Source organism: Dipodomys spectabilis, unplaced genomic scaffold, assembly GCF_019054845.1.
Source record: "Dipodomys spectabilis isolate Male_0828 unplaced genomic scaffold, ASM1905484v1 ptg000039l, whole genome shotgun sequence".
Lineage (NCBI taxonomy): Eukaryota > Metazoa > Chordata > Mammalia > Rodentia > Heteromyidae > Dipodomys > Dipodomys spectabilis.
The window spans coordinates 4,068,417-4,094,375 of NW_024870716.1; the positions used below are offsets into that span (position 1 = coordinate 4,068,417).

Sequence of the window (25,959 nt, forward strand, 5' to 3'; positions counted from 1 at the left end):
AATTAACCACCAACAAAGCTAGCCAGAGGTGGAACAGAGGCTCACTGGTAGAGTGCCAGCCTTGAGGGAAGAAGCCAAAGGACAGTGTAAAGGTTCACTCAGCTGTTTTTTGCTTCTACTTGGTACTCTATCACTGAAGACATGCCCTCTGCTTCTGGCTTTACCTCGATCCTCAAATCTCAAACTCTTGAGTAGCGAAGAGTACAGGCGTGAGCCGCTGAACTAGGCTGGAAAATGCTTTATCATTAAAAATGTTCCTCTGTGAGACAAAATAACGAAAATGTCACCATAGCAGTTAAGGGCACAAACTCAAAAATAAGACTGCTTAGGTTTCATTTTCATTCTGGCTCCATCAACAACTCCATGGCACATGAAAGAGAAGTAAAACCTCTGTGCTTCAGGTAGTGCATCCACTAAGCAGAGAACACTCACTAGCTTCCTTGTTCCATTCCCATGAGGACAGGGTTTCAACTACACTAGAATTCCCATTTCCACTGACAGTTGATAAACTGGACCCAATGCTTGTACTGCACACAACTGCAAAGGATTCTGGGATGGTGTTTGAATAATGACTCCAATAGTGACAGGATAGGAAAAAGTCAGTCAGGCCGCTTTTCTTAGGGAACACCCCTCATGCTGAATCCACGGGAAAGGGACAGAGGAGGACTGAGCCACAATGTGGACAGCGCTGTAACAGTGATACAGGATGCTATGAGGTGTATGGGGAAGAAGCCAGGCCCTGAGGCAAAAAAACTCCTTAGAAGAGGAGTCAGACACAAAACTACGGCTTTAGAGGATGTAGTATGGTTCTAATAAGATGCCAGATACTGTGCTAAGAGTTTTCCAGAGGCAACACAAGTAACTGCTTGCTACACTTTGAGCTGCTTGCTACACTTTGAGCACAGATCAGAGTAACTCGGAAAAAAGCCAGCAAATGCTAAAACTACCTGCCTTAACAGAGACAAACCCATGGGCCTGGACATGCTGAGCTGGAAGAGAGAGCACACGGCTTTGTGTGTCACTTTCCTACTCTGCTCCCATGAGTGTTTCCCCATCCCCAATGTCTCTTTAAATATGGTTGAAGGAGATTTTGGCCTCCTTTGTTTTGGGGATTTTTTTGGTTTTATTTTGTTGTTGTTGCTTTTTGTTTTTGTGATGGTTCTGAGGTTTAACTTTGGGCCTGGGCACTGTCCCTGAGCTTCTTTTGCTCAAAGCACGAGCCCTACCACTTAAACGCCACTTCCAGCTTTTCAGTGGTTAACTGGAGAAGAGTTTCAAAGACTTTTCTTTCTATGCTGGAAAGTCTCCTGAGTAGCTGGGATTATAGGCAGAAGTTACTGGCACCCAGCTAAATATATGTATATGTGAATGTGTGTGAGAGAGAGAGGGAGAAAGAAGGAAAGAAGGAGAGAGGGAAAAAGAGGGAGAGGCAGAGGGAGAGAGAGGGAGGGAAGGAGGGTGTGTGTGTGTTCTGGGGCTGTCGTGTGTGTGTGTGTGGGGGGGGGGTGTTTTCTGGGGCTGTCCCTGAGCATTTTTGCCCAAGGTTAGAGCTCTACCTCTTGAGTCACAGCTCCACTTCTGGGTTCTTGTTGGTTAATTGGAGGTAAGGGTCTGATAGACTTTCCTGCCTGGGCAGGCTTTGAACTATGATCCTCAGATCTCAGCCTCTTGAGTAGCTAAGATCATAGGTGTGAGCCATGGGCACCTGGCCCAGCTGCTTTTTAAAGGAGGTATTAACCTAGCACAATAACTTTCAACAGCAGTCTGGAAGTTCCTTAAAAAACTAAACATGGAGCTGGGCTCTGGTGGCTCATGCCTGTAATTCTAGCTACTCAGGAGGGTGAGATCTGAGGATCATGGTTCAAAGCCAGCCCAGGCAAGAAAGTCCATGAGACTTATCTCCAATAAGAAAACCAGAAGTGGGGCTGTGGCTCAAGTGGCAGAGTGCTAGCCTTGAGCTGAAGAGCTCAGAGACAGTGCCCAGGCCGAGTTTAAGCCCTACGACTGACAAACAAAACAAAAAACTAAATATTGATACCACTAAAGAGCATCTACCTTGTACATCATGAGCCAAGAGATAAGGACACCTGCACATCCATGTTTATTGCCACACTAGTCACAATAGCCAAGCAGCCCAGATGCCCACAATAGATGAGTGAATCCAAAATGCAGTACCTATACACGATGGAATTTTACACAGCCATTAGAAAGAATATTATGTCATTTACAGGGGACCGGCTAGACCTAGAACAAACCATTTTAAATGAGGTGAGCCAAGCTCAAAGAGACAAACAAGGCATGTTTTCTCCCATATGTGGAAGATAGATCTAAAATATCATGGGATAAAATAAAGTATACAAGACTCTAGGCATTCACACACAGTGAGACCAGAGGACGACACTCTTTTTTTTTTTTGGGGTCCAGTTGTGGCCTGAACTCTGGGCCTGAGCATTGTCCCTCAGCTCTTCAGCTCAAGGCTAGCGCTCTACCACTTGAGCCACAGCGCCACTTCCGGCTTTTTTCTTTTTGCTTATGTGGTGCTGAGGAATCGAACTCAGGGCCTCGGGCATGCAAGGCAAGTGCTCTACCACTGAGCCACCTTCCCAGCCCAGAGGACGACACTCTTACAAGAGGAACACAAAGGCGTGATGCATCTGATCACATAAAATAATATTTATCAAAATGAACTGCAAAAACTGGAAACAGGAGTTTTTTTCTTTGTTACTGTCTTGTTTTCTTTTTCTCTGGTTTGTTCATTTATCTGTCTTTGGGAGGGAAAGGAGGAAGACCCAGAAATAGAGGGACAAAGGGTGAACAAATGCAGCAATGGTACTCACTAGACACTATGTGGAAAATGAACTATCTAGGAGGGAAAAACTAGGAGAGAGCAAGGGAAGGGGTGACATTGTCCAAAAAGAAATGTACTCATTACCTAACTGTGACCCTTCTGTACATCAGCTTTATAATAACAATTAAAAAAAAATTTAAGTAGGTTTTAAATTCTGCTCCTTTCCTAGTAGTGTGATATAATCTATCATCCCTGTGGCTGAACACGCACACATGGTTGGTTACTGCTTGTGAGGTACTCAGCAATCAACTTGCTGAGTTGGATGAAGTGTGTTCAGGTAACCGTTATTTTACTTCATGACACCCAAGTGCAGGAGCAGTGACGTGAGCAATGTGGATGTCATACAGTACAGCGTCTAAGTAAAAAAAAATGGAAGCTCTTAACTTGATAACCAGAAAAGTAGTATATGCTGCAGTTGCTAAGATACACGGGAAGAAGGGATCTTCTGTGACATTGTGAAGGAGAAAAGAAATGCACGCTGGCTCTGCTGTCACACCTCAAGCAGAAAAACTTACAGAATGTGACACATGTTTTGGTAAGGCGGAGAACACGTTAAGTATGTGTAGGCATGCACAGAGAATAAACATACTATGTGTAGAGTTTGGGGCTACAAGTAGGCATTCACTGGGCGTCTTGGGATCGATCTCTCAAAGATGAGGAGAAGCTACTCAACTCAACCAGCAGTTCTAATACCTAGCACTGGTGGCTCATGCCTGTAATCCTAGCCTCTCAGGAGACTATGATCTGAGGATTGAGATTCGAGGCAGGAAAAGTCTATGAGGCTCTTATCTCCCATTAATCACCAAAAAATCCAAAAGTGGAACTATGGCTCAAGTAGTAGAGCACCAGCCTTGAGTGAGTAAAAAAGCTTGAAGGACAGTACCCAGGCCCCGAGTTCAAGCCCTGGAACAGCACTAACACAAAACAAAATAACCATAAGCAGTTATAAATTCATCCTATAAACATTTCCTGAGGCCCTGCTATGTTCTAGGAAACCTTCAAGTGCTGAAGACTCAAAGAACGTACAACAGTCTGCTATAAAGGATCTACAAAGCTCGTGGCTCATACCTCTAATTCCACCTACTCAATAGGCTGAGAACTAAGGATCACAGTACAAAACCAACCTCAGCAAACCAATCTGTGAGACTATCTCCAATTAACCAGCAAACATGAACGTGGAGGTGTGGCTCAGGTGGTAAAGCACAAGACTTGAGCAGTAGCCAAACAAGAGAGAAATGGAGATTCAGTTCAAGACCCAGTACCAGCATAAAAGCAAACAAAACAAAACAAAAAAGGATCTATAGAGAAACCCAGTGCCCAATTACTCACTACTTTCTCCTAATATTAGATGAAATATGTATCTGTGTTCTGTGGCATTATAATGGATACTTTCTGTTCTTTATGACTGCTCAACATTTCAACCTACATCAAACTCTACATTCACTAGAGCAGGTAATGCACACTCTCATTGGGCACTGGTGACTTACATCGGTAATCCTAGCTACTCAGGAGACTGAGATCTGAGGATGAAAGTTCAAAGCCAGCCCAAGCTGGAAACTCCATGAGATTTTTATCTCCAATGAACCACCAAAAAGCCAGAAGTGAAACTGTGGCTCCAGTGGTAGAGTACCAGCCTGGAGTTTAAAAAAAAAAAGCTAAGAGACAGTGCTTAAGTGCTTAAGGCCTCCGTTCAAGCCCAAGTCTTGCAATACAACAAAACATACACTCTCCTTTTCCTAGTGTTCAGTGAAGCTCCACTACTAGCATGAGCTTCCTGGCCTCTTGGCTTGGATGGATGGATGGGAGCAAAGGCCAGTTCCAAAGACCACAGAAGCTGTGAAAGAAGACAGGTAGGGCTGGTCACTGATGCCAATGGTTAGCCTGTGTCCAAGACAACCACCATCTTTTCCTCTCATACTGTGTCACCCCCAAGATGTGAGGATCTGCTTCTACCTAGTCCATTGGCTGCTCTGTCGCCATACTGACTTATTTATGTAACCTTTCCAAGGTGTCTGTGAGCACAAGATACAGCTAAGTTTTGTTATTTCCAAGCAAGAATCCTGATTGAGAGTAGATACAAACTAGAGAAAACCCCATTAGCCTAGAAGCCCTGTCACTGAGGACACAGTGCTCCAAGAAGGAATGACAGAGGTGCCTTCCAGGGGAATGACCCTCCTTAAGGCTGACACCCGGCAGCTTTGATCACCTCACTCATCCGCCACAGAATGACCTGTGCCTCTATCTCTGGAATCTTCTAGAAAGGAGGGAGTTCACAGTTAGGGTGTGATGGCTCAGGCCCAATGGATTTAGCTCTTGTAGACCTTCTTCCTTTGAGAACAGTAAGGAAAAGCCAAGCATTTAGTGGTACATGCCTATAATCCTAGCTACTCAGAAGGCTGAGATCCGAAGATTATGGCTCGAAGCCAGCCAGAGCAGGAAAGTCTGTGAAATTCTCACCTCCAATTAACTGCCAGAAAACTGGAAGCTAAGCTGTGGCTCAAAATGGTAGAGCACTAGCCTTGAGAAGAAAATCACAGGGACAGCACCCAGGCCTGAGTTCAAGCCTCCAGCACAGAAAAAAACAAAAAACAAAAAACCAACATATATGTGTATACGTGTATATGTGTATACATGTATACACACACACACACACACATACCCCATTCCATTGTCCTAACTGCTCTTCAATGACCATCTCTGCCTCCAGAGATACTGGTCTTTAATCTTGATATCATAAGTATTCAGATAAGGCCTATAAAAAAGCATGCCATAAATGGCTGAATAAACAAAGTGCAATATGGAGCAATAGCAATCTATTATGCAAGAATGGATTAAAGGAGTCTCAAGTCCTGCATTACAGCAATTGAACTCCCTCGTCCTTAGTTTTCCTCCCTAGATTTTTGTCTGTGTGTCCCGGTACTGGGGCTTGAACTAAGAACCTGGGTACTGTTCCCTAGCTTTCTTGCTGAAGGTAGATGCTTTACCACTTCCGTGTGTGTGTGTGTGTGTGTGTGTGTGTGTGTGTGTGTGTGTGTGTGTGTATGTGTGTGTGTGTGTGTGTGTGTGTGTGTGATTTTGGAGATAAGAATCTCATCTCAAAGGCTTTTTTGCCCAGGGTGTTTCTGACTTTGAGTCTCAGATCTCAGCCTCCTGAATAGCTAGGATTACAGGCGTGAGCCACAGATGTGAGCCACTGACTCCTTCTGAAAACCAAACATCTGATAAAATAGGCATTTATAACTGCTCTGTTTCCAGACTATGCACCCAGTGACTTCTGATCCCACCAAATGCCTGACCTCATGTACCGGGAACTCTGGGAAAGGGATCCTAACTCTGAGTCACTCCAGCATTCCCCTTTCTGGATGCTTCCATGCCATGTGGCCTGGTCCTTGAACGACTCCTTAAGATAGCTGATGAACACATACTCTTTTCACCCCCAGAGGATCTGACAGCTAGGTGTCTCTGCTCTTTTGTCCCATTGCTGTGTGTAATAAGGGAGATCACTGGTGAGCATGCCCAGCCTATGTGACCATCACATATTCAGAACATATCACAAAACCTTCCCTCAGCCCCATCTGAGGGGCTTTGGGAATAGCCACTCAGGAAGACGCACTGGGTTTTATTTAACCCGCTTCCAATAACTGGATATTGAGATCGTTTCTAATTCTTCACTGTGTTGAAAATCCTTGTAAAACAATCTTCATGTATTTTTTATTACTTCCCCGGGATACAACATTGGAAATAAAACCGTGCAATCAAACAGTGTATTTTGGTTGTAAATTCTTTAATATGAATAGCTGTATGACCCTCCAGAAAAATTGTACTAATTTATCTCCTTTCAGTTCCTATTTAGGTCTTTACAAAGAACTCCTGACATGTTCACCTGATTTCTCTTGAGATAACTGGGAGACCTTGGAAGTTAGTTTATAGTCTCGCCTTTCACTATGAAGTGTAAACATACAAGCAGTTAAATCAAGGATAAAGCATTTCTATTTGCTTATTAAACATGTGAATGTATATCACCTTGGTGTTGCTTTAATAGGCCAGTTCTTCTTGTCTTAGCATGCCTGTTCACAAAGAACCAGTGGAAAACTAAGAAAAATGAATAGGACCAGTTTCCTTGGTATGTCAGGAAGCTGAAGTAAATTAGCATATGTGGTCTATTTATCCAACAGGCACCCAGCAGAGATGGACTGCTTCTGTAAGAAAAGACTGCTTAAATCCCTTTAATAGGAACTCATCTTTTGACACTGGCACAAGTAACTCTTCTTGACAGGTGAAAAATTAGTGTAAAGCTGCCTTCCATGTTAAAAAGGGAAGATAATTAATATTGCATATTGGCTGACACAGCCACTGCTCAATAAATATCTGTGGAATAAATACTGGAACCCACACAATCTGTAACCAAAAATTACCTAAGGGCATTGTTGGCAAGCATACATTTAAAAAAAAAAAAAAAAAAAACTTCAGTCTATACCATGGCCTATGATTTGTAGGCAATATCAGAAAAAAAAATGACTAGACTTACTAGGTCTTAAAAAGAAATTAAAAGCTTAGTCATAAATTAAACCATGCTGTAAATTCCTGTATCTCTAGGGGAGCAAATTCATCTGCATTGTAATTATATCCCACTTTTTTTTTATAAGCCTACTCGAAATCTAGGAAAGCTAAAGAGCCTGTTCATCACTGAAGACCTAGGTACATCACTAAAAATAAACAGGATTCTATTACTGCTGGGGGTGGATTGCATTGAGGGCTCAAATGGACCAAGGGTACGAATGAGGGAGCATCTTCCAGAAACTGGAGTTTTATTTATACCTCTCTTGAGACACTAATAAAACTGTCAAAGAAGACTAAAGCAATCAGAAACACTAAGAACTCACCGGCATGATTAAGGAAGCTTCCTGTCTCTATGCATCTTAGACATTGTGTATGTCATTCTGCCTAATAAAGTCACTGTTGGCCAGGCTTCACCTGCTATTTACACTGCAGTAACACCAGAGTAAGCACTGTTCCCTGGAGTTTCCTTCCTTCATGGTCCCAGCGTTGGCAGTGTTTAAAAGCAACCGTTGGCTGGGAGCTGGTGACTTCTGCCGATAATCCTAACTACTTAGGAGGCTAAGATCTGAGGATAAAGGTTCAAAGCCAGCCTGGGCTGGAAAGTCTCTGAGACTCTTATCTCCAATTAACCAGGAAAAAGCCAGAAGTGGAGCTGTGGTAGAGTGCTAGTCCTTGAGCAAAAAAGCTTAAGAACAGAGCAGCACCTAGGCCATGAGTTCAAGCCCCAGAACTGATGCAAGTTTGCGCTCATGCGTGCACGCATGCAAACTCACACGCACACACGCACAGAGTCACACAAACAAGAAAAGATTGCAATGACTAAGAAGTAAACTCATGGTGTATTTACTATGATGACAAAGTAGTATAAATCATTTAAGATTAACATGAACATAGATGAAGATATTAAATATATACATTTATTTATATATATATATGTTAAATATCTATATCTATGTATTTTTAGTGCTGGTACTGGGGTGTGAACTCAGGGCGCCATGTACTCACTTGGATTTTTATTTCAAGGCTGGTGTTCTATCACTTGAGCCATATCCCACTACCATCCTTTTGCTCACTAACTGTAGATAAGAGTCTCGTGAACTCAACATCCCTAGCCATAAAAGAAATGCAAATCAAAACAACATTGAGATATCACCTCACTCCAGTTAGAACAGCAAAAATCAAGAACTCTAACAACAACAGATGCTGGAGGGGATGTGGACAGAAAGGAACCTTACTTCATTGTTGGTGGGAATGTAAACTTGTTCAACCACTTTGGAAAGCAGTATGGAGGTTCCTCAAAAGACTTCACATAGAGCTCCCCTATGACCCAGCAATCCCACTTTTGGGCATTTACCCTAATGTTTACAAACAAGACCACACTAAAGCTACCAGCACAACTATGTTTATTGCAGCATTATTTACCATAGCTAAGATATGGAACCAACCCAGATGCCCCTCAGTAGATGAATGGATCAAGAAAATGTGGTATATATACACAATGGAATTCTATGCCTCCATCAGAAAGAATGACATTGCCCCATTTGTTAGGAAATGGAAAGGCTTGGAAAAAATTATATTAAGTGAAGTAAGCCAGGCCCAAAGAAACATAGGTCCCATGGTTTCCCTTATTTGCAATATCTAGTATAGGTATGAGTCAAGCGGAAAAAATCAGATAATGTGATGTTAGGAAAACGAACCCTCAAATATGTATTTTAATGTTTTTGTTTCTTTCATGCATGTGTTTCTAACGCATTTATAAGATTATTTCTTTGTTGCTTTGTATGTCCCTCCCCCACAGTGTAACCCCCGCTTTCACTATATTTGATGTCAGTATAACATGTGGAGGAGACGGGGACAAACAAGTCATTTAAGGATTCAGGTGGACCTGTTGCAACAATGAGAAGTACAAAATGTCATGTCAAAACCAGCTTTACAATGTCGGTGTGTGGGGGGGGGGAGGGGGGTATGATTGGGTGGGGGGGGAGGGGGGAGGCTGGGAAGGGAGGTGAAGGGTAAACAAAGGAGGAGGCTGCAATGCTTGGTAAGAAATGTACGCATTATCCTGCCCATGTAATTGTAACCCCTCTGTACAGTATGTTCTCAAATAAAATAAAATAAAATAAAAAAAAAAAAGAAATGTACTCATTATCTTGCCCATGTAATTGTAACCCCTTTGTACAGTATTTTTACAATAAAAATAAATAAAAAATTAAAAAAGAAAAAAAAAAAAAAAGAGTCTCGTGAACTTTCTTGCCTGGACTGGCTTCAAGCCCTGATCTTTAGCTCTCAGCCTTCTGTATAGCCAGGATTTCAGGCTTGAGCCACCAGCAACCCACTGAAAATATTTTTACAAAGTATTTTCCAAACTTATCTGCTTCTCATAACCTGGAAAGGTAATCTAAATGTAGTCTTGGACTCCGTTCACGGAGAAATACAATTCAGTAGAAAAAGGATCAGGCTGGGACAATCTGTTTTCTGTTTTCTTGGTTTGGCATTGTGCTTGAACTTAGAGCCTGAGCACTGTCCTTGAGCTCTTTCACATAAGGCTAGTGCTCTACTACTTGACTTGAGCCACAGCTCCACTTGCAGTTTTCTGGTAGTTAATAGGAGATAAGAGTCTTGAGCTTCTTGCCTGGCCTGGCTTTGAACCGTGATCCTCAGATCTCAGCTTCCTGAGTAGCTAGTGCCAACTAGCACCCAGTGGTAATTGTTTTTAACAAGCAGCTCAGATAAGTCTTCTCATTAGACAAATATTCTAGGACCTGTGTTTTCTGTGGACACATGTATGAATACACATGGACAGGGCCCACACGTAGCTAATCCTTCATGATTAATCCTGGCAAGCCTCAACTACCTCATAATGTTTTCTAGATGATATTTTACCAACCCTATACCTTTTATAGATGACCAGAGAAAGGGTGAGACAAAGCTGGCTTTGAATACCAGGGCAAATGATGGCCTTTTCATTCAAATGTAAGGCTAGACCTCAAGAGGAACAATTATAGAGCTGAGTGCCGGTGGTTCACAACTGTAATCCTAGCTACTTAAAGGGGCTGAGATCTGAGAATCTTGGTTCAAAGCCAGCCAAAGTAGAAGAGCCAATGAGACTCCATCACCAATTAAGCAGCAAGATATGCTAGACTGGAGGTTTGACTTAAGCCATGGAGCACCAACCTAGAGCAAGAAAGCTGAGCAAGAATGCAAGGTCTTGAATTTACTCCAGCCCTGGTATCACCACAAAACCAAAACCAACCAAACAAACAAACAAAAGGAATGGTCAGGAGAAGGGTTTTCTCCTTTTTCTGTCTTTGTGAACATGTTGATAAAGCCTTCTATGAGCTCATGTGGAATAATCAGTTTTACTTTCCTGTATTTTGCTGTCTTTTCTGTGTGTGTGTTTTTTAAGGTTGGAGCCTAAGGATATTTCCCATTTTGGAAGCCAGCAGCCAAGACTTGGATTCCTTGTTTTTGTGCCACGTATTCAAAAATAAAACCAAACATGCTTATACCAGCAACACATTTTGTTGCTCTAATTTGAAACTGCTGATCCCAATTTATTTCTTTTAACCTCTAATCTTAGCAACACCAAGAAAGATGGAAAAGCAAGGGAAACAACAACAATGTTAAGAAAAAAAAAGAAGAGCTTTTGAGTATGAATTATTAAAGATTTAGAGCTGATTTTACCCTAAAACAAAACAGAGAACACGCACCAAGTTATCTGGGCTGATGCCTCCAATCCATCCATCACTGGGGACTGAGATCTCCTTCCCAACTCTCCTAAAATGAGCCTCAAGATGCTAATTCCTGGACTACTGTGGTAAATACATCAATCTCACGGCATTCTCATTTTCTATAGTTCCCATCTTTGCCTAGGCTGGCTTTGAACCAAGATCCTCAGATCTCACTCCTGAGTAGCTAGGATTACAGTGACCAGCAAAAGTCAAAATGACTATCTCCTTTTAGCTCTTAAGCATTATTTTGAGCTTAGTTTCCTTGTGACCAGAAAAAAAAAAATCCAAATTGATTTGGGGCTGAGCCTCGTCTAATGCTTGCTAAAACTTCAAATCCTCTACAACTAAAATGGGAATATATAAGCCATTATACAGTTGTTTTTGGAGGCAGGCATAGAGTTTCTGGAATGGCTTCAAGCAGTGTGAAGGAACAAGGTTACAGGAAGGTTGGCCATTTGGAGGCTTGGTGAGGACAGCATCTTCTCGTTTGATCACAAGATGACATGGTCTGTTAAGGCTCTGCTTGTGTTTTTGCCCTTTGTCAGCCTGTCTCTTATCTTTCTGGAGCCCTAAAACATGGGTAACGTTGCTTTTCATGAAGCCTGGCAGTCAACCACAGCATTGCTTTAGGAAATCAATATGACTTACACAATCTACTTTCTTCTTAAAAGAAACAGGGTTTTGGAAATTGCCTTCTTTTGGTACCATCCTAAATCCTCAATAAGTATGATCCAACTTGAAAATGTTTTTCCAGTTCATAAAAATGGGATTCTATACAAACACAAAGACTTGAAGGTCTAATTTATAAAACCCAACATCAAGTTCCATCAGTCCAGGAGTTCCAGGATTGCCAAAAGTAAGGGCGATCTTGTTCCTCCTGATTTTATAAGAGTTACCCTAGGATCTACGTTTCCATCTAAAGCAAAAGCAAAAGTTATTAATAATGTAACGAGTCAGCTCTAGGACCCTTTGCCCTGGCAGTAAGGCTCTTGTCTATAATCAGAACTGTTTCCTTTATAGTTTAATGGATCAGGTCTGTTTAACTTACCTTATATAGCTTCAATCCTGCTCTACAGACAGATGGAAGGCTGATGAATATTTGATGATGGTTAGCTATGAATGCACAGAATAGACCTTAGTGTCCACAGGAAAGTAAGTTACTTTAAGTCATTCTGCTCCCAGTGATAAAATTGTATAATACAGGAACGGCATGCCTTTTCATCCCAGATCATTGTTAAGAAAACAGCAAATAAAAAAAGAGAAAGGCAGCTAGGCACTGGGGGCCCATGCCTGAAATCCTCACTACTTACGAGGCTAAGATCTGAAGGACCTCAGCTCAGAGCCAGCCTAGGCAGAAAAGCCCAAGAGAATATTTCCAATTAATTAGCAAATGGAGTAGAGTACTAGCCATGAGCAAGTAAGCCAAGGAAAAGTACAAGGTCCTTGAGTTCAAACCCCATGAGAGACAGAGAGAGATAAAAAGAGTGTTAACACACTATTTAGTATGTGCTGAAGATTCATGCAAAATGTATATGTGTTTGCTATTTTACTTAATCTTAACCACAATGCATTTTCCTGATGAGTACATGATAATAATTCACGTGTCAATAAGGAAAAATTCAAGCCAGGTGTCAGTGGCTCATGCCTGTAATCCTAGCTACTCAGGAGGCTGAGATCCAAAGATCACAGTTCAAAGCCAGCCCAAGCAGCAAAGTCTGTAAGATTCTTATCTCCAATTAACTGACAAAAAGCCATAGTGGAGATGTGGGACTCAAGGGATACAACACCAGCCTTGAGCAGATAAATTAAGGGACAGCACCGAGGCCCTGATTTCAAGACCCAGTATTGTACAAAAAGAAACAAAAAAACCCAGCCAGTTAGCTTATGATATAGCATTTGGAAGATGCACTCTGATTCTAGTGCTGTAAAAATGTGAAAAACAAACAGAAGACATGGGAAATGAATAAGGAAATCTGCATAGGTCGCCGGCCAGTTAGCAGCTGTCCTGCTGCCGGAAGTCAGGCTTGGCACCCTGCTAAGTTCTGATGGGTGAGAAGTGAGTAGCAGTGAGGTGGTTTCTTGCAGACCTAAGTTGTGAGGAAGTACCACCTCCCTCCCAACATCTCTACTCCTAATGCCAGGGCCCAATGGCCCCAGAACTATTTGTTCACTATGACCAGCCTCTGTGTCAGCCTGCATTCCCATCCTGCACAGAGCAAAGTCTCAACCAAACAGCGGTGCCATCTCTGACTTTTTGTTTTCATTTTGTGCTGTTTTTATTTGGAGGTTGGAACTCGGGGCTGGGTGTTGTCTCTAAGTTGTTTATTTTTGCAGAAGGCTAGCACTTTACCTCTTGAGCCACAGCTCCAATTCTGTTCTTTTGGTAGTTAATTGGAGATAAGAGACTCACACTTTCCTGCCTAGGCTGGCTTCAAACTGTGGTCTTTAGATCTCAAGTCTGAGTAATTAGGATTATAGGCATGAGCCACTAGAGCCCAGTCACCTTTGACTTTTGCAGGAGTGACAAAGTGCATGCTTATTGTTAAGCCATTGTCATGGGAGGACTTGTTTGACATAATCAGACTTACGCCCAAATAGTACGGTGGCAGAAAGAGAAGTGGAACAGCAGCTTCCAAGAGTTGGAGCTCATTCAATAGCAACACGAAAATATTCAACTCCAGGCTTAATCCATTCCAAATTTATACATGCAGATAAAATAATACTGATTGCTTTCATTTTAGAAAAAGTATGCATCACTTGGCTTGAAAGAAGAGGCAGAAATCAACAGATGAAGGGGTGACCCTGATCAAGATGTGTTGTACTGGGGCTGGGAAGGTGGCTCAGTGGTAGAGTGCTTGCCTTGCATGCCTGAGGCCCTGGGTTCGATTCCTCAGCACCACATAAGCAGGAAAAAAAAGAGCCAGAAGTGGCGCTGTAGCTCAAGTGGTAGAGTGCTAACCTTGAGCTGAAGAGCTGAGGGACAGCCCCCAGGCCCAGAGTTGAGGCCCCACAACTGGCAAAAAAAAAAAAAAAAAAAAAAGATGTGTTGTACTTATAAACTGACATGCTGAATTGAGACTTCTCTGTACAACTACTTAAAAATTAACAATAATAATGAGATTGGTATGAATTTCAGGAAGTAATGCAGGGAGGGACAATTGTACGTACCATCGCACATATTTGAGAAAAATAATGAGAGAATGATTTCCAGGGTAGTGTAAAACTAACACTGCCAATGTAACACACACTCTTTTTTTGTCCTGTTTGGATTTAAAGCAGTTTGGGTGTAGGAGTTCCAGGCAGTTGATAAGACATCTGGCCTGCTGTTTTACCATCTCAAGATAAAGATTGGCTCTGTTTTCATCCAAGAATTTTATTTATTTATTTTTGGTCGGTTGTGGGTCCTGAACTCTGGGCCTAGGCGCCGTCCCTGAGCTCTTTAGCTCAAGGCTAGCGCTCTACCACTTGAGCCACAGCGCCACTTCCATTTTTTTTTTCTGCTCATGTGGTGCTGAGGAATCGAACCCAGGGCCTCATGCATGCAAAGCAAGCACTCTACCACTGAGCCACCTTCCCAGCCCAGCCCCTCATCCAAGAATTTTAAAAAAGGAAAGAGTTACAAGCACTATGAGTGGAAATGAATGAAAAGGAAGGAGGCAGCACAGAATCTAAGAGGTCGAGAGCACAAATTCTGGGTTTAAGACAGACAATGGAGAGCCAGACTCATTCCTGCAATTCTGGCTACTCAGGAGACTGAGATCTGAGGATCATAGTCAGAAGCCAGACCCAGGCAGGAAAGTCTGTGAGTCTTATTTCCAATTAACGACCAAAAAAACAAACAAACAAAAAATGTGGCTCAAGTGGTAGCCAACCGTCAGTGAAAAAAAGCCAAGCAGGAGTTTGAGGTCCTGAGTTCAAGCCTTAGTACCATCACTAAAAAACAGAGCAATACCAACAATAAGCAGATATTGGAAGCAGGGCTAGATTTTGCATCCATATGCTTGGGCAATCCGTTGACCCACGCTACAAGTCGGCTGTCATTTGTCAATGATGTGGTAACAGAACTCAGATGATGCTATGATGAGACTGAAATCAGCAAATACATGCCAGTGCACCTATAACCCCTGAGTGAGAACACAGGGCATGCCAGCAGACATCTGTCAATCATTATTAATTAGCTTCCTTCCCCACCTCAGTGCAAATAGCCAGGTACACTTTGATGTGACTCTCTTATGAGACCCTACTTTAACTATAAAAGCAAGGAAGAGCCTGAAGAAGTTTTCATTGCAAAGTTTCTTTTCTGAAATTGCAGTTAACATGTCTTGAGGTAACAGGAGTAGAAAAAAATATAATCAACATGTTTTAGTATGTGATAGTCTAACATCAGCTTCATGTTACTACTTAAATAATAACACAGGTTATTACTAGAAGAAAATGGTTACTAGAAGAAAGTGGAAATAGAAAAAAGGCTCTTACCTTTTGTTTTTCATTTGTACCCTTTTTATGTTTCTCCTTTCTACCTTCTTCTTCATACACCAAGACGAAGTCAATTCTTCGCTGTCCATCATTAAAAAAGAGAGAGTCTGCTTTTCCATTAAATTCTTCCTGTAGGGAATAAGAAAACAAATTGTGAGATATGCCTTTAGAAACTTGACAATTTGGGTTTTTTCCCCTCTTTTGGGAAACAAGTACTGGGGCTTGAACTTAGGGCCCAAGCACTGTCCTTTAGCTTTGTCCAGTCAAGACTGATGCTCCAGCACTGGAGCCACAACTGTATTTCCAGCTCTTTGGTGGTTAGATACGAGTCTCATGAACTTTTCTGCCTGGGCTGGCTTCAAACCTCAATTCTCAGTGTAGCTACGATTCTAGGCAGGCACCAGCAGCACATAGCTTCAGAAGTAGTCTCTAGTTTCAAGAACCACAAGGATGTGATCATCGAGAAAGCAAGATAGGTTCCTAATTGGATGCTTGATGATGCTGCAAGGCCTTTTCAAGCACAAGGTGTTCTTGGTGAAGTGTCTTTGAATCAAGCAGTTCTGCCTTATCTTATGGTGTCTGGGGATGTATCGGCATTGTGCACAGAACACATTCATCCATCATTCCGGAGTTATTTCCGACTCCAACAGCTAAAGGGGTGTCATGTTTGGATATGAGCACAGTGACATGAGAAGTTTATTTAGCAAGAAAACAGAAACCAGATGCATTTGATGAGAATCTCACCTTTCCTATATATTATTTTTTTAAGTTTTAAATCATTTTTCAATTACTTCCCTCTAGACCCTACCACTTTCTCTAGAGAAAGAACTATTTTATAACCATAAACAAATGTAAAAAAAAAAAAGTTCCCACATATCCAAAAGACATACTGCTTTTTCTTAAATCCCCAATGTCCCCTCACCAATAGCAAATAAACTGAAGAAGTGTTTTGAAAAGTACCAACAATCACTAGGCACTTTTGGGTCACATCTTTAATCCTAGATATTCAGGAGGCTGAGATCTGAAGACTATGGCACAAAGCCAGCAAGGGCAAGAAAGTTTATGACTCTTATCTCCAATTCATAACCAAAAGGCCAGAAATGGCACTGTGGATCAAGTGGTAGAGTACTAGCCTTGATCAAAGAAGCTAAGGGACAGCATCCAGACTCTGATTTCAATCTTCAGTACTGGAAATGATTGCGTGTGTGTGAGTGCGCGTGCACACACACACACACACACACACACACATACACACACACACACCTCCTTTTTTCTCATTAAAAATGGATTGAGAAAACTGAATTGAAGGGCTTTTGCCCAACTAAATAAAAAATACTAAGAAAACGATAGAGGAATGCACTCTAATTTTTTGACAAAACAGTTTGCACATTCTGCTCATTAAATGTGATTCTCTTCTGTATTCAGTGTCAATTGGAAAAAGGAAAAAAAACACCCCATTTTACCACCACTCCACCACTTCCTCCTTTTCCTCACACTTTAGCTGAGATGGATTTCTTGCAAAACTTATCATGCTGATACTTATTATTTCTTTCCTGTCTCCCCATCCTAGGGTGCGGGGAGGCTTGTCACCCACCAAGCAGGGTGCTCGTGCCACCTGCAAAGGGACCCTTGGCCTTACCCCAGTCTCAAGCACAGTGTGCTGCCTCCCTCTGCCTTGAGAACCTGGAGTAAAAGACACATCAAGGTCTGAGACTGAGGCCATTATTCAGTTCTCTCATTTCCGATTTCAGTTATTGAAAAGTAATACGTTTCTCTTAAAAGTACTTACTATGCTGGGCACCGGTGGCTCATACCTGTAATCCTAACTCTTCAGGAGAATGAGATCTGAGGATCAAGGTTCAAAGCCAGGCAGAAAAGTCCGTGAGAGAATTTGATCTCCAATGAACCAGCAAAAAAGCCAGAAGTGGAGTTATGGCAGAGCATTAGCCTTGAGCAAAAGAGTACTTTAATACTTTAGAGGCATGCTAAGTCCTTTTTCCTTTCAGCGACCGAGTTCTATTAGATACTTTTTCATTTATGCTGCCCTTACTGGGGCTTGAGCTCCAGCCTTAGGCGCTACCCCTTAGCTTCTTCTGCTCTAGGCTGGCACTCTTAAGTTCTGAAGCCATAGCTCCACCTCTGGCTTTTGGCAAATTAATTGGAGATAAGAGTCTCATGAACATCACTGGTTTCAAACCTCAATCTTCAGATCTTGATCTTCTGAATAGCCAGGTGTCTAGCCACTGAGGCCAAGCTTCACTTTTTCTTTTCTTTTTCTTTTATGTTAGTCCTGGGTCTTAAACTCCGGGCCTGGGCACTGTCCCTGAGCCTCTGTGTGCTCAAGGCGATCACCCTACCAATTTGAGCCACAGCCCCACAAAGCCATTTCTGGCTTTTTCTGAGTATATTATTGGAGATAAGAGTCTCATCAGAAAGAATGACATTGCCCCATTTGTTAGGAAATGGAAAGGTTTGGGTGGGGGGTGGCGGGGGGAGGATGGCAAGGGATGGGAAGGGGAAACAAAGGAGGAGGCTATAATGCTTGATAAGAAATCTACTCATTATCTTGCCCATGTAATTGTAACCCCTCTGTACAGTATTTTCACAATAAAAAAAAAAAGGAGTCTCATGGACTTCCCTCTTTCCTGCCCCAGCTGGCTTCAAATCATGATACTCAATCTCAGCCTCCTGAGTAACTAGGATTACAGGCATGAGCCACCAGTGCCTGTCTTTTGAACTAATAATTTACGGTTGGTGACACCCAGGACAACTGCTAGAAGAAAACTATGTAGAAATGAGAGAATGAAATAAAGTCTCAGGAGAGCAAAAGGTAGGGTAGGACAGTCAGGAAAGCTTGGTGGTGATCACAGGTGTCTGAAAAGTATACCCAAAAAACAAACACATGTTTTCTCAGACTTCAGTGGAGTCCAGCAAGAGCATACCAGAATGAAGTTTGAAGCATGGAGACTGGCATGAGAACATGTGCACACAGTCCCACGCATTGCACTGAGGGGAGTGGAGACGCGCAGTCTGGCAGCTAAGCTCCCAGCATGCTAGTATGCCTTCTGTGTGTGCCAAGAACCAATGAGCTGGCAAGAGCGAGTCCTGGGAAGCAAGAAGCCATATTTGGATATGGTCCTGGGAGGAAGCGGTGGCCGGGGTGAGGGTGCCAGCCTTCTACTGCTGTGAAAACCAGCTTTCCCTTTCCTTGGCAGAAGCCATCCTATCAGGCAGGCGGGAAGATGGAGGAAGCTCTCCACTGGGCTGGAAAGCATATGTGAAAAAAGCAAAACAAAAACAACAACAAAAGTGCTGGTCTAAAGACAATGACTCACTGAAGAACAAAAACACATTGTTAGACACTAATGGCTCATGATGTAAATCCCAGCTAGTCAGGAGGCTGTTATCTGAGGATTATGGTTCAAAGCTAACTGGGCAGGAAAGTCCCTGAGATTCTAAGCAACAATTAAGCACCCAAAATCCAGAAGTAGAGCTATCTTTGAGGGACAAAGCCCAGATTCAAGTACCAGCACATGCGCGCGCGTGAGCACGCACGCACGCACACACACACACACACACACACACACACACACACAAATAGAAATCAAGACTAACTCAAATGTTTTTTTCTTTCTTGCTATTGTTTCTAACATTGTTGCTTTGTATGTCCCCACAGTATAATCCCTGTTTTCACTGTACTGGATGTTGGTATAATTTGTGGAGAGGAAGGGAAAAAACAAATTGTTTAAATAAGGACCCATTGCAACAATGAGATGTACAAGAAGTTATGTCGAAAAACGAACTTTACAACTTTGGCATGGGGGGGCAGATGGGAAGGGGAAACAAAGGAGGAGGCAACAATGCTTGATAAGAAATGTACTCATTACCTTGCCCATGTAATTGTAACCCCTCTGTATGGTATTTTCACAATAATAAAAAAAAAAAGAAATCAAGACTAGAAGTCCAAATCATCAATGCCAAGCAGAATACCAGGAGAAAAACCAAACTAGTCAGAAAAGAGAACAAAACTGAAAACATCAGACCTTCTATTTTTTTCAGTAAATCCTGAATTGACTTACATAAAAACTTCTAGGGGAGACAAGTTTAGAAGCAAAACCCTCTATGTAAATATTTAGCTCTCATAAAATATGGAGTTGGATTTTTATCTGCAATCCATGAAGTTAGCAAAGACATATATTCCTGTTTTGCCTAATTATGGCACAGTTTCGGTAGACATGAGGTATAAATAATAAGTGAATCTCCTTTTCCTGCAAAAACACTGCAGACATCTGGTTGAACCACTACTAAATATCCCCATGCTGCTGATTACAAATATGGTATATAACATGTGAACACTGTTATATATTACAGACTGTGGTAGACAATTTGCTCCAGGGAAGTTAGAATGAACTTGTGACTTTGAAATTATGTAATCATTTAATCACAATCAAAAAAAAAAAAAGAACCTCGGGGAAGGGAGGGAGGGAGGGGATGGTAGGGGGAAAACAATGGAGGGGGTAACAATGTTCAAGAGGAAGTGTACTCATAACTTCACTCATGTAACTGTAACCCTCTGTATAGTAGCTTTACAATAAAAAAAAAAAAAAAAAAAACACTGCAGAAATCAAAGAAAGTTGGTTGCCCTTTATTCTTTTGATTTTGATCCGATTGCTATGAAAAAAAAAACACCATCATTTCCAGCTTTGGGTGGTTAATTGAAGATAAACTTCTCATAGACTTTCCTTCCCAGGCTGACTTCGATCCTTGATCCTCAAATCTCAGACTCCTGAGGAGCTAGAAGTACTAATACGAGTCATTGAGGCCTGATTAATTTTTTTTTCCTTAGGCTACAAAGACCTTTTATATTTTTTTCTGATAAGATTTATATTTAGCCAGGTAGTGATAGCTCATGCCTATAATTCTACCTACTCAGGAGGCTGAGATCTAAGGATCGTGGTTTAAAGCCAATCCAGGTAGGAAAGTCTATGAGTTTGGTTTTTTTGTTTTTTTGGGGGGGGAGGGGTGGTAAGTCATGGGGCCTGAACTCTGGGCCTGGGCGCTGTCCCTCAGCTCTTCAGCTCAGGGCTAGCACTCTACCACTTGAGCCACAGCACCACTTCCGGCTTTTTCTTCTTATGTGGTGCTGAGGAATCAAACCCAGGGCCTCATGCATGCAAGGCAAGCGCTCTACCTCTGAACTACCTTCCCAGTCCCTTCTCTCAGTCTGAGATTCTTATCTCCAATTAACCACAAAAAAAAAAAAAAAAAAATCAGTAAAGTTGTGGCTCAAGGTGCTAGAGTGCTAGCCTTGAGCAAAAAAGTTCAGGGACACAGACCAGGCCCTGAGTTCGAGCCTCGCAACTGGAAAAATAAAATTACATTCAGGACAAAGTAAGTACCTTCCAGAGATGAGCTACTATTTTGGAGTACAGGCTCACATAGCCTTACACACACACATGCACACACACACACAAACCAAAATGGTACCATACCATACGAACTGTTTCATAAACATCTATCATAGACATTTTCGAGCTTTACATAATCTGCATCATCATGTTTAATAGCTGCAATATAATTTAGCTAAACAGTTCCTCTACTGAGAAACTCAGAAGCGGCTTCCAATTTTCCGCTTTCATAAACACCACTGCGATGATTGCCCTTGTACGTATGTATGTGTGCGCATGTTCAATTGCTGTTTCATTAGGCCAAATTCTGGAAGCAGATCTTAAGTGCCTTGGCTTTTCAAAAGCTTCTGATGTATAGGCTGCTAAATAATGATTACAAGAGATGCAAAATCAACACATCCACCAGCAGAGTAAGGCTGCCTGGACCACCTTCACCACATGAATATTTGTCAAATCTTTCCAAAATCAGTCAGAATTTCATACTGTGTTGGTTGGCATTTTGGGGTGTTTGGAGGGGGGAGATATGGTATTGGGACTTGCACTTAGAGCCTCTTGCTTGCTAGGCAGGCTCTCTACTGCTTGAGCTGTGCCTCCAATCATTTTTTGCCTCTGTTATCATTCAAATAAGGTTCTTGCATTTATACCCAGCCTGTCCCAGGACTCACAGTTAACAGGTATGTATAGCCATATAGAATTTTGTATTTATTGAGATGAGGTCTCAGGAACTTTTTTGCCTGGGCTTGTCTCAAAATGATCCACCTAACTAAACTCAGCCTCCCAAATGGCTGGGATTACAGGCATGAGGACACCTCAGTTAGGTAATTTATACCTTTTAACTAGGGAGTGTAAACATCAGTGCCCAAAGGAATCACTGCTTTGCTGAATAGTTCCAATGGAGAGCCTTGACCTAACCAAACTATGTGATTATTTACTCACTTTGCAGTAGCCTGTCTTGAGTTTTTCTGAGGAGACCCTACAGGCTTCCCAGGGATGGGTGGGTGAGCAGAGGGCAATATAGAGAAGACTTACAGGATTCCATGAGGTTCAGTTTGGGACCCTTGCAGCTAAAGAAAGACTGAGAAGTTAAGGGCACCAATGCCTTTTTAATGATAAATACTCAAGATATGGAGCTAAAGGTTAGGAGAGGGTCATGTTCATTTATAAATTGTGCATGCAACAACCTAAGTGCAGAAATAGACTGAGCTGTCCCCATGGTTGACTGTGGTGTTGTTGCTGGCTAAGACACCATTAGAAGAGGCGTCAGAGGAATGGAAAGCAGGATAGGAAGAATTCACTTCTACCAAATAAGTCCCTAAAGGAAATGTGAGAGGGGTTTCAGGGACTTGTCAGCCAGCAATAAGTTCAGCAGTATTGACACATTATCTTTCTGTGGAGGTTTAACTGTAGTGTTTCTAAGGTTTTAGGTTCTAAGGTTCGAAGTGTTTTAGGTCATTACCCCACTGACTTCTTTCACAGATTACATGCCACCTGTATGCCTACCACATACCAGTTATGTATTTTGGCTCATACATTTCCCTTGACTTAGAACCTACTGCTTATTCGATTTAACTTGCTAGTTAAATCTGATGTACCCTTTCTTTAAAAAAAAAAATGCAATGCTATTTTACATTGATAAACGACTACAACTAGCTCCCAAATAGCCGAATTAGTTATTTTTAGTTATTTCTCATATGATACAGATGTAGTTGCTTATAAATATCCAACCATATCATGAAAATGTCCTCACATTGCTGCTATTCACACAGGGAGCAGTTATATAGCAGTGGCTCCTAATCTGGTAGATGGGTTTTGTCTATTTCTCTATATTAAAATAAACCCTGGAATTCTATTATTAAAACATCACGTTTCTCACAGAGATACACACGGGATAAGGGTGAAGGAAAGCACATTGCCTCCAGCAAAATTGTTATTAAATATTTCGCTCTTGTCCATGCAAGGAAGTGATTTTCATATGATCTTAATATTCTTAAAGTTTCTGAATTAGGATAGATGAAATAAAGACAGAACTTTGAAATGACCTTGAAGATCAAAAAAAAATTAAAACTAGGGGGTTTGGAGATAGGGCTCAGTTGGTAGAGCATCAAAATATAAATCAAGAATCTGAATCCTAGTCTCTCTCTCTCTCTCTCTCTCTCTCTCACACACACACACACACACACACACACACACACACACACACACACACACACACACAGAACATGATTCTTCATGATTTAATGGCCTTGGACAATATCCTATCTACAGCTTGATTTTTAAGATCCTTTGTTTCCAGAAACAGTATTTGTTGCTTCACTTCAGAACCATGTGGTTCCCCAGCTCCCCTCTACCCTGTTCCTCTTCATGAAAAATATTTCAATTGCCTGGAACATGGTATTGTGATGGTAGCTTCTACTTTAAGTCCAAAGTTGTGAACAACTGCTCTTTTCTCCAGGCCCCAGGTTATGTCCTTGAGATGTTATGCAGAGCTAATCTTAGAGCTGGTGGCTCTTACCTGAAAATGGACAGAAGAGTTTTGTGACTGTGTGTTTCAGACTGTGAGCTAAAGAACACAACTGTAGCTGAGCATGTAACCAAGGTACTACATCTTAAGCTCTTTATGAGGTTTCTGTATATTCACATAGACCTTAGGTGACAATCTGTCATTCTGCTACTGACACAAGTCTGACAGCTGTCTAAAGGTTTCTAAGATTTCTTCATCTGACACAGGTTTCAATTTCTAGCCTCAGAGTTTCCCTGAATTATTTTTAGCTTTCAACAGTTCAGTTGACTATTTTTTTTTTTTTGAAGCAAGTCCTGAGGCTTGAACTCAGGTCCCGCGTATTGTTCCTGAGCCTGTTTTTGTTCAAAGTTGACACTCTACCCACTTGAGCCGTAACTCTACTTTTGCCTTTTTTGGAACTTCATTGGAGATAAAAGTCTAATGGATTTTCCTGCCCGAGCTTACTTTGAACCATAATCTTTAGAGCTCAGCTTCTTGGTAGCTAGGATTACAGGTGTAGGCCACCAGCACCAGGCTAGCATGGGTATTATTGCCAAACTTGATTGATGCAGGCTGTAATCCTTTTTCCTCAGAAGACAGATGTAAGATCACCTCCAATGTGCTGTCAGACCAGGCAAAGTTAGAGAGCCCTTATCTCAAAACCAAAACACACACAAACAAAAGGCTGAGAGAATAGCTTAAGAAATGGGTATTTGTTGTGGGGTAAAAATGTTTCCCCAACATACAACCCATATGGCTCACTGACAACAATGGTGTAAAGATATCTTAGACTGACTAAAGAAGTATATAAGCAAAACCCTATTAGCATAATTATATGTCATATAATTATGTGTGATAATTATAAATAAAACCTTACCAGTTTTCTCCTGCCAAATAATTGGGAATCGCCAAATCATTGGGAATCTCCAATAAATTAAATGCTCTGAAGAAATGAATTTTCAGACAATTAACTTTACACCAATGTTTAAATGGTCACTTTCTGTGTGTGAAGTTTTCTCAAATGTAGTATATAATATTCTGGGGCATCTTAAAAAAAAATATCAACTATAACCTAAACTATTGTCACTAGTTAGAAGGTAAAAATATAAGGGACCTTAGAGTAAGAAAACATGGGCCCAGACATTGGTGTCCAGCAGACCTGAGTTGGAAGCCCAATTTTCTGGACAGCTAGCTGTGTAGACTTTATCCCTTTAAGAGATTTGTAAAAAGGGTGAGGTCATAGGAAGGAAGTGCTGGTTATTGTGAAAACAAAATGAGTTCATGCATGTAGGGCCATAGTACAGATACTGGAACACCACGAAAGCTCCATAAACATGAGTGATTTGTCTTCTCTGTTTTAACAGGGGACAGTTCTTCACTGATTTCCAGCTGTGCTGGATGCTTTCCTGCATCTCATAATCATCCATGAGGAACCTCTACCTGTACCTTCGCTCTTGTTCTTCTCAAGTTACACCTTAGTACTTTTGTCTTCATACACAGTTGCAGTGTAGTACAAAATTATTTGACCTTTCACATTTTTTCCCTCTCCTCCGTCTTACATAATTTCATACTTAGAATCATGTTCTATGTACAGGTATATAAATTTATGTATATACATATATATATGCATGTACGTGCCCATGAATGTTTATGTCATTTAGGTCTACTTTTCATGTGAAACAACATGTGATATTTGCTTTTATAAGTATCTTGATTTCTTTTGCTTGAGATGATGTCCTCCAATTCTACTTATTTTCCTGAAAATGACAGTTTATTGTCCTTTCTTTTTTGTCGGCTGTGGGGCTTAAACTCAGGGCCTGGTCACTGTCTCTGAGCTCTTTCGCTCAAGGCTAGCACTCTACCACTTTGAGCCACAACACTCCTTCTGGTTTTCTGGTGGTTAACTAGAGAGAAGAGTCTCACAGACTTTCCTGCTCTGGCTAGTTTTGAACCATGATTCTCAGCTCACAGATTTCTAAGTAGCTAGGATTACTGGAATAAGCCACCAGCACCTGGCCCGTGTATTTTTCTTTAATGATGTCTGACATAATCCTGATCCATTCATTCATTCATTCATTGTTGGGTCTTCTCAACTGATTCCACCATTTCGTTATTGTAAATTATAATCAACACAGATTATTTATCTTCTTAGATAGATGCTCAAGAGAGTCACAGAAAGCATCTACTTTTAGTCTTTTGAGGAATCTCCATACTGATTTCCTTGGTGGTTTCATTAGTTCACATTCCCATCAGAGTCAGCATTTGTTTGTTTTGGTTGATACTGCCATTCTGACTAGAGTCGGAATGGAGTCGTAGGGCAATTTTGATTTTAACCTTTACAGTTAAGGATGTTGCACATTTCTTTATTATCTACTAGCCATTTATATTCCTTCTTTTGAGAATTGTCTGTTCATCAGTCCATTCATTAATGGTTGG

At 41.5% G+C, this 25,959-nt stretch overlaps 1 protein-coding gene across 2 annotated transcripts in view; it reads right to left on the minus strand.

Moving 5' to 3' along the window:
• The window catches only part of Ano6 (anoctamin 6), a 175,154-nt gene that overhangs the window by 58,035 nt on the left and 91,160 nt on the right, over positions 1 to 25,959 (minus strand). For both annotated transcript variants that reach the window (XM_042677691.1, XM_042677692.1), the window contains one exon: positions 15,616 to 15,744. In XM_042677691.1, coding sequence (XP_042533625.1) covers positions 15,616 to 15,744 — 129 coding nt within the window. The remainder of the gene's footprint in view (positions 1 to 15,615; positions 15,745 to 25,959) is intronic.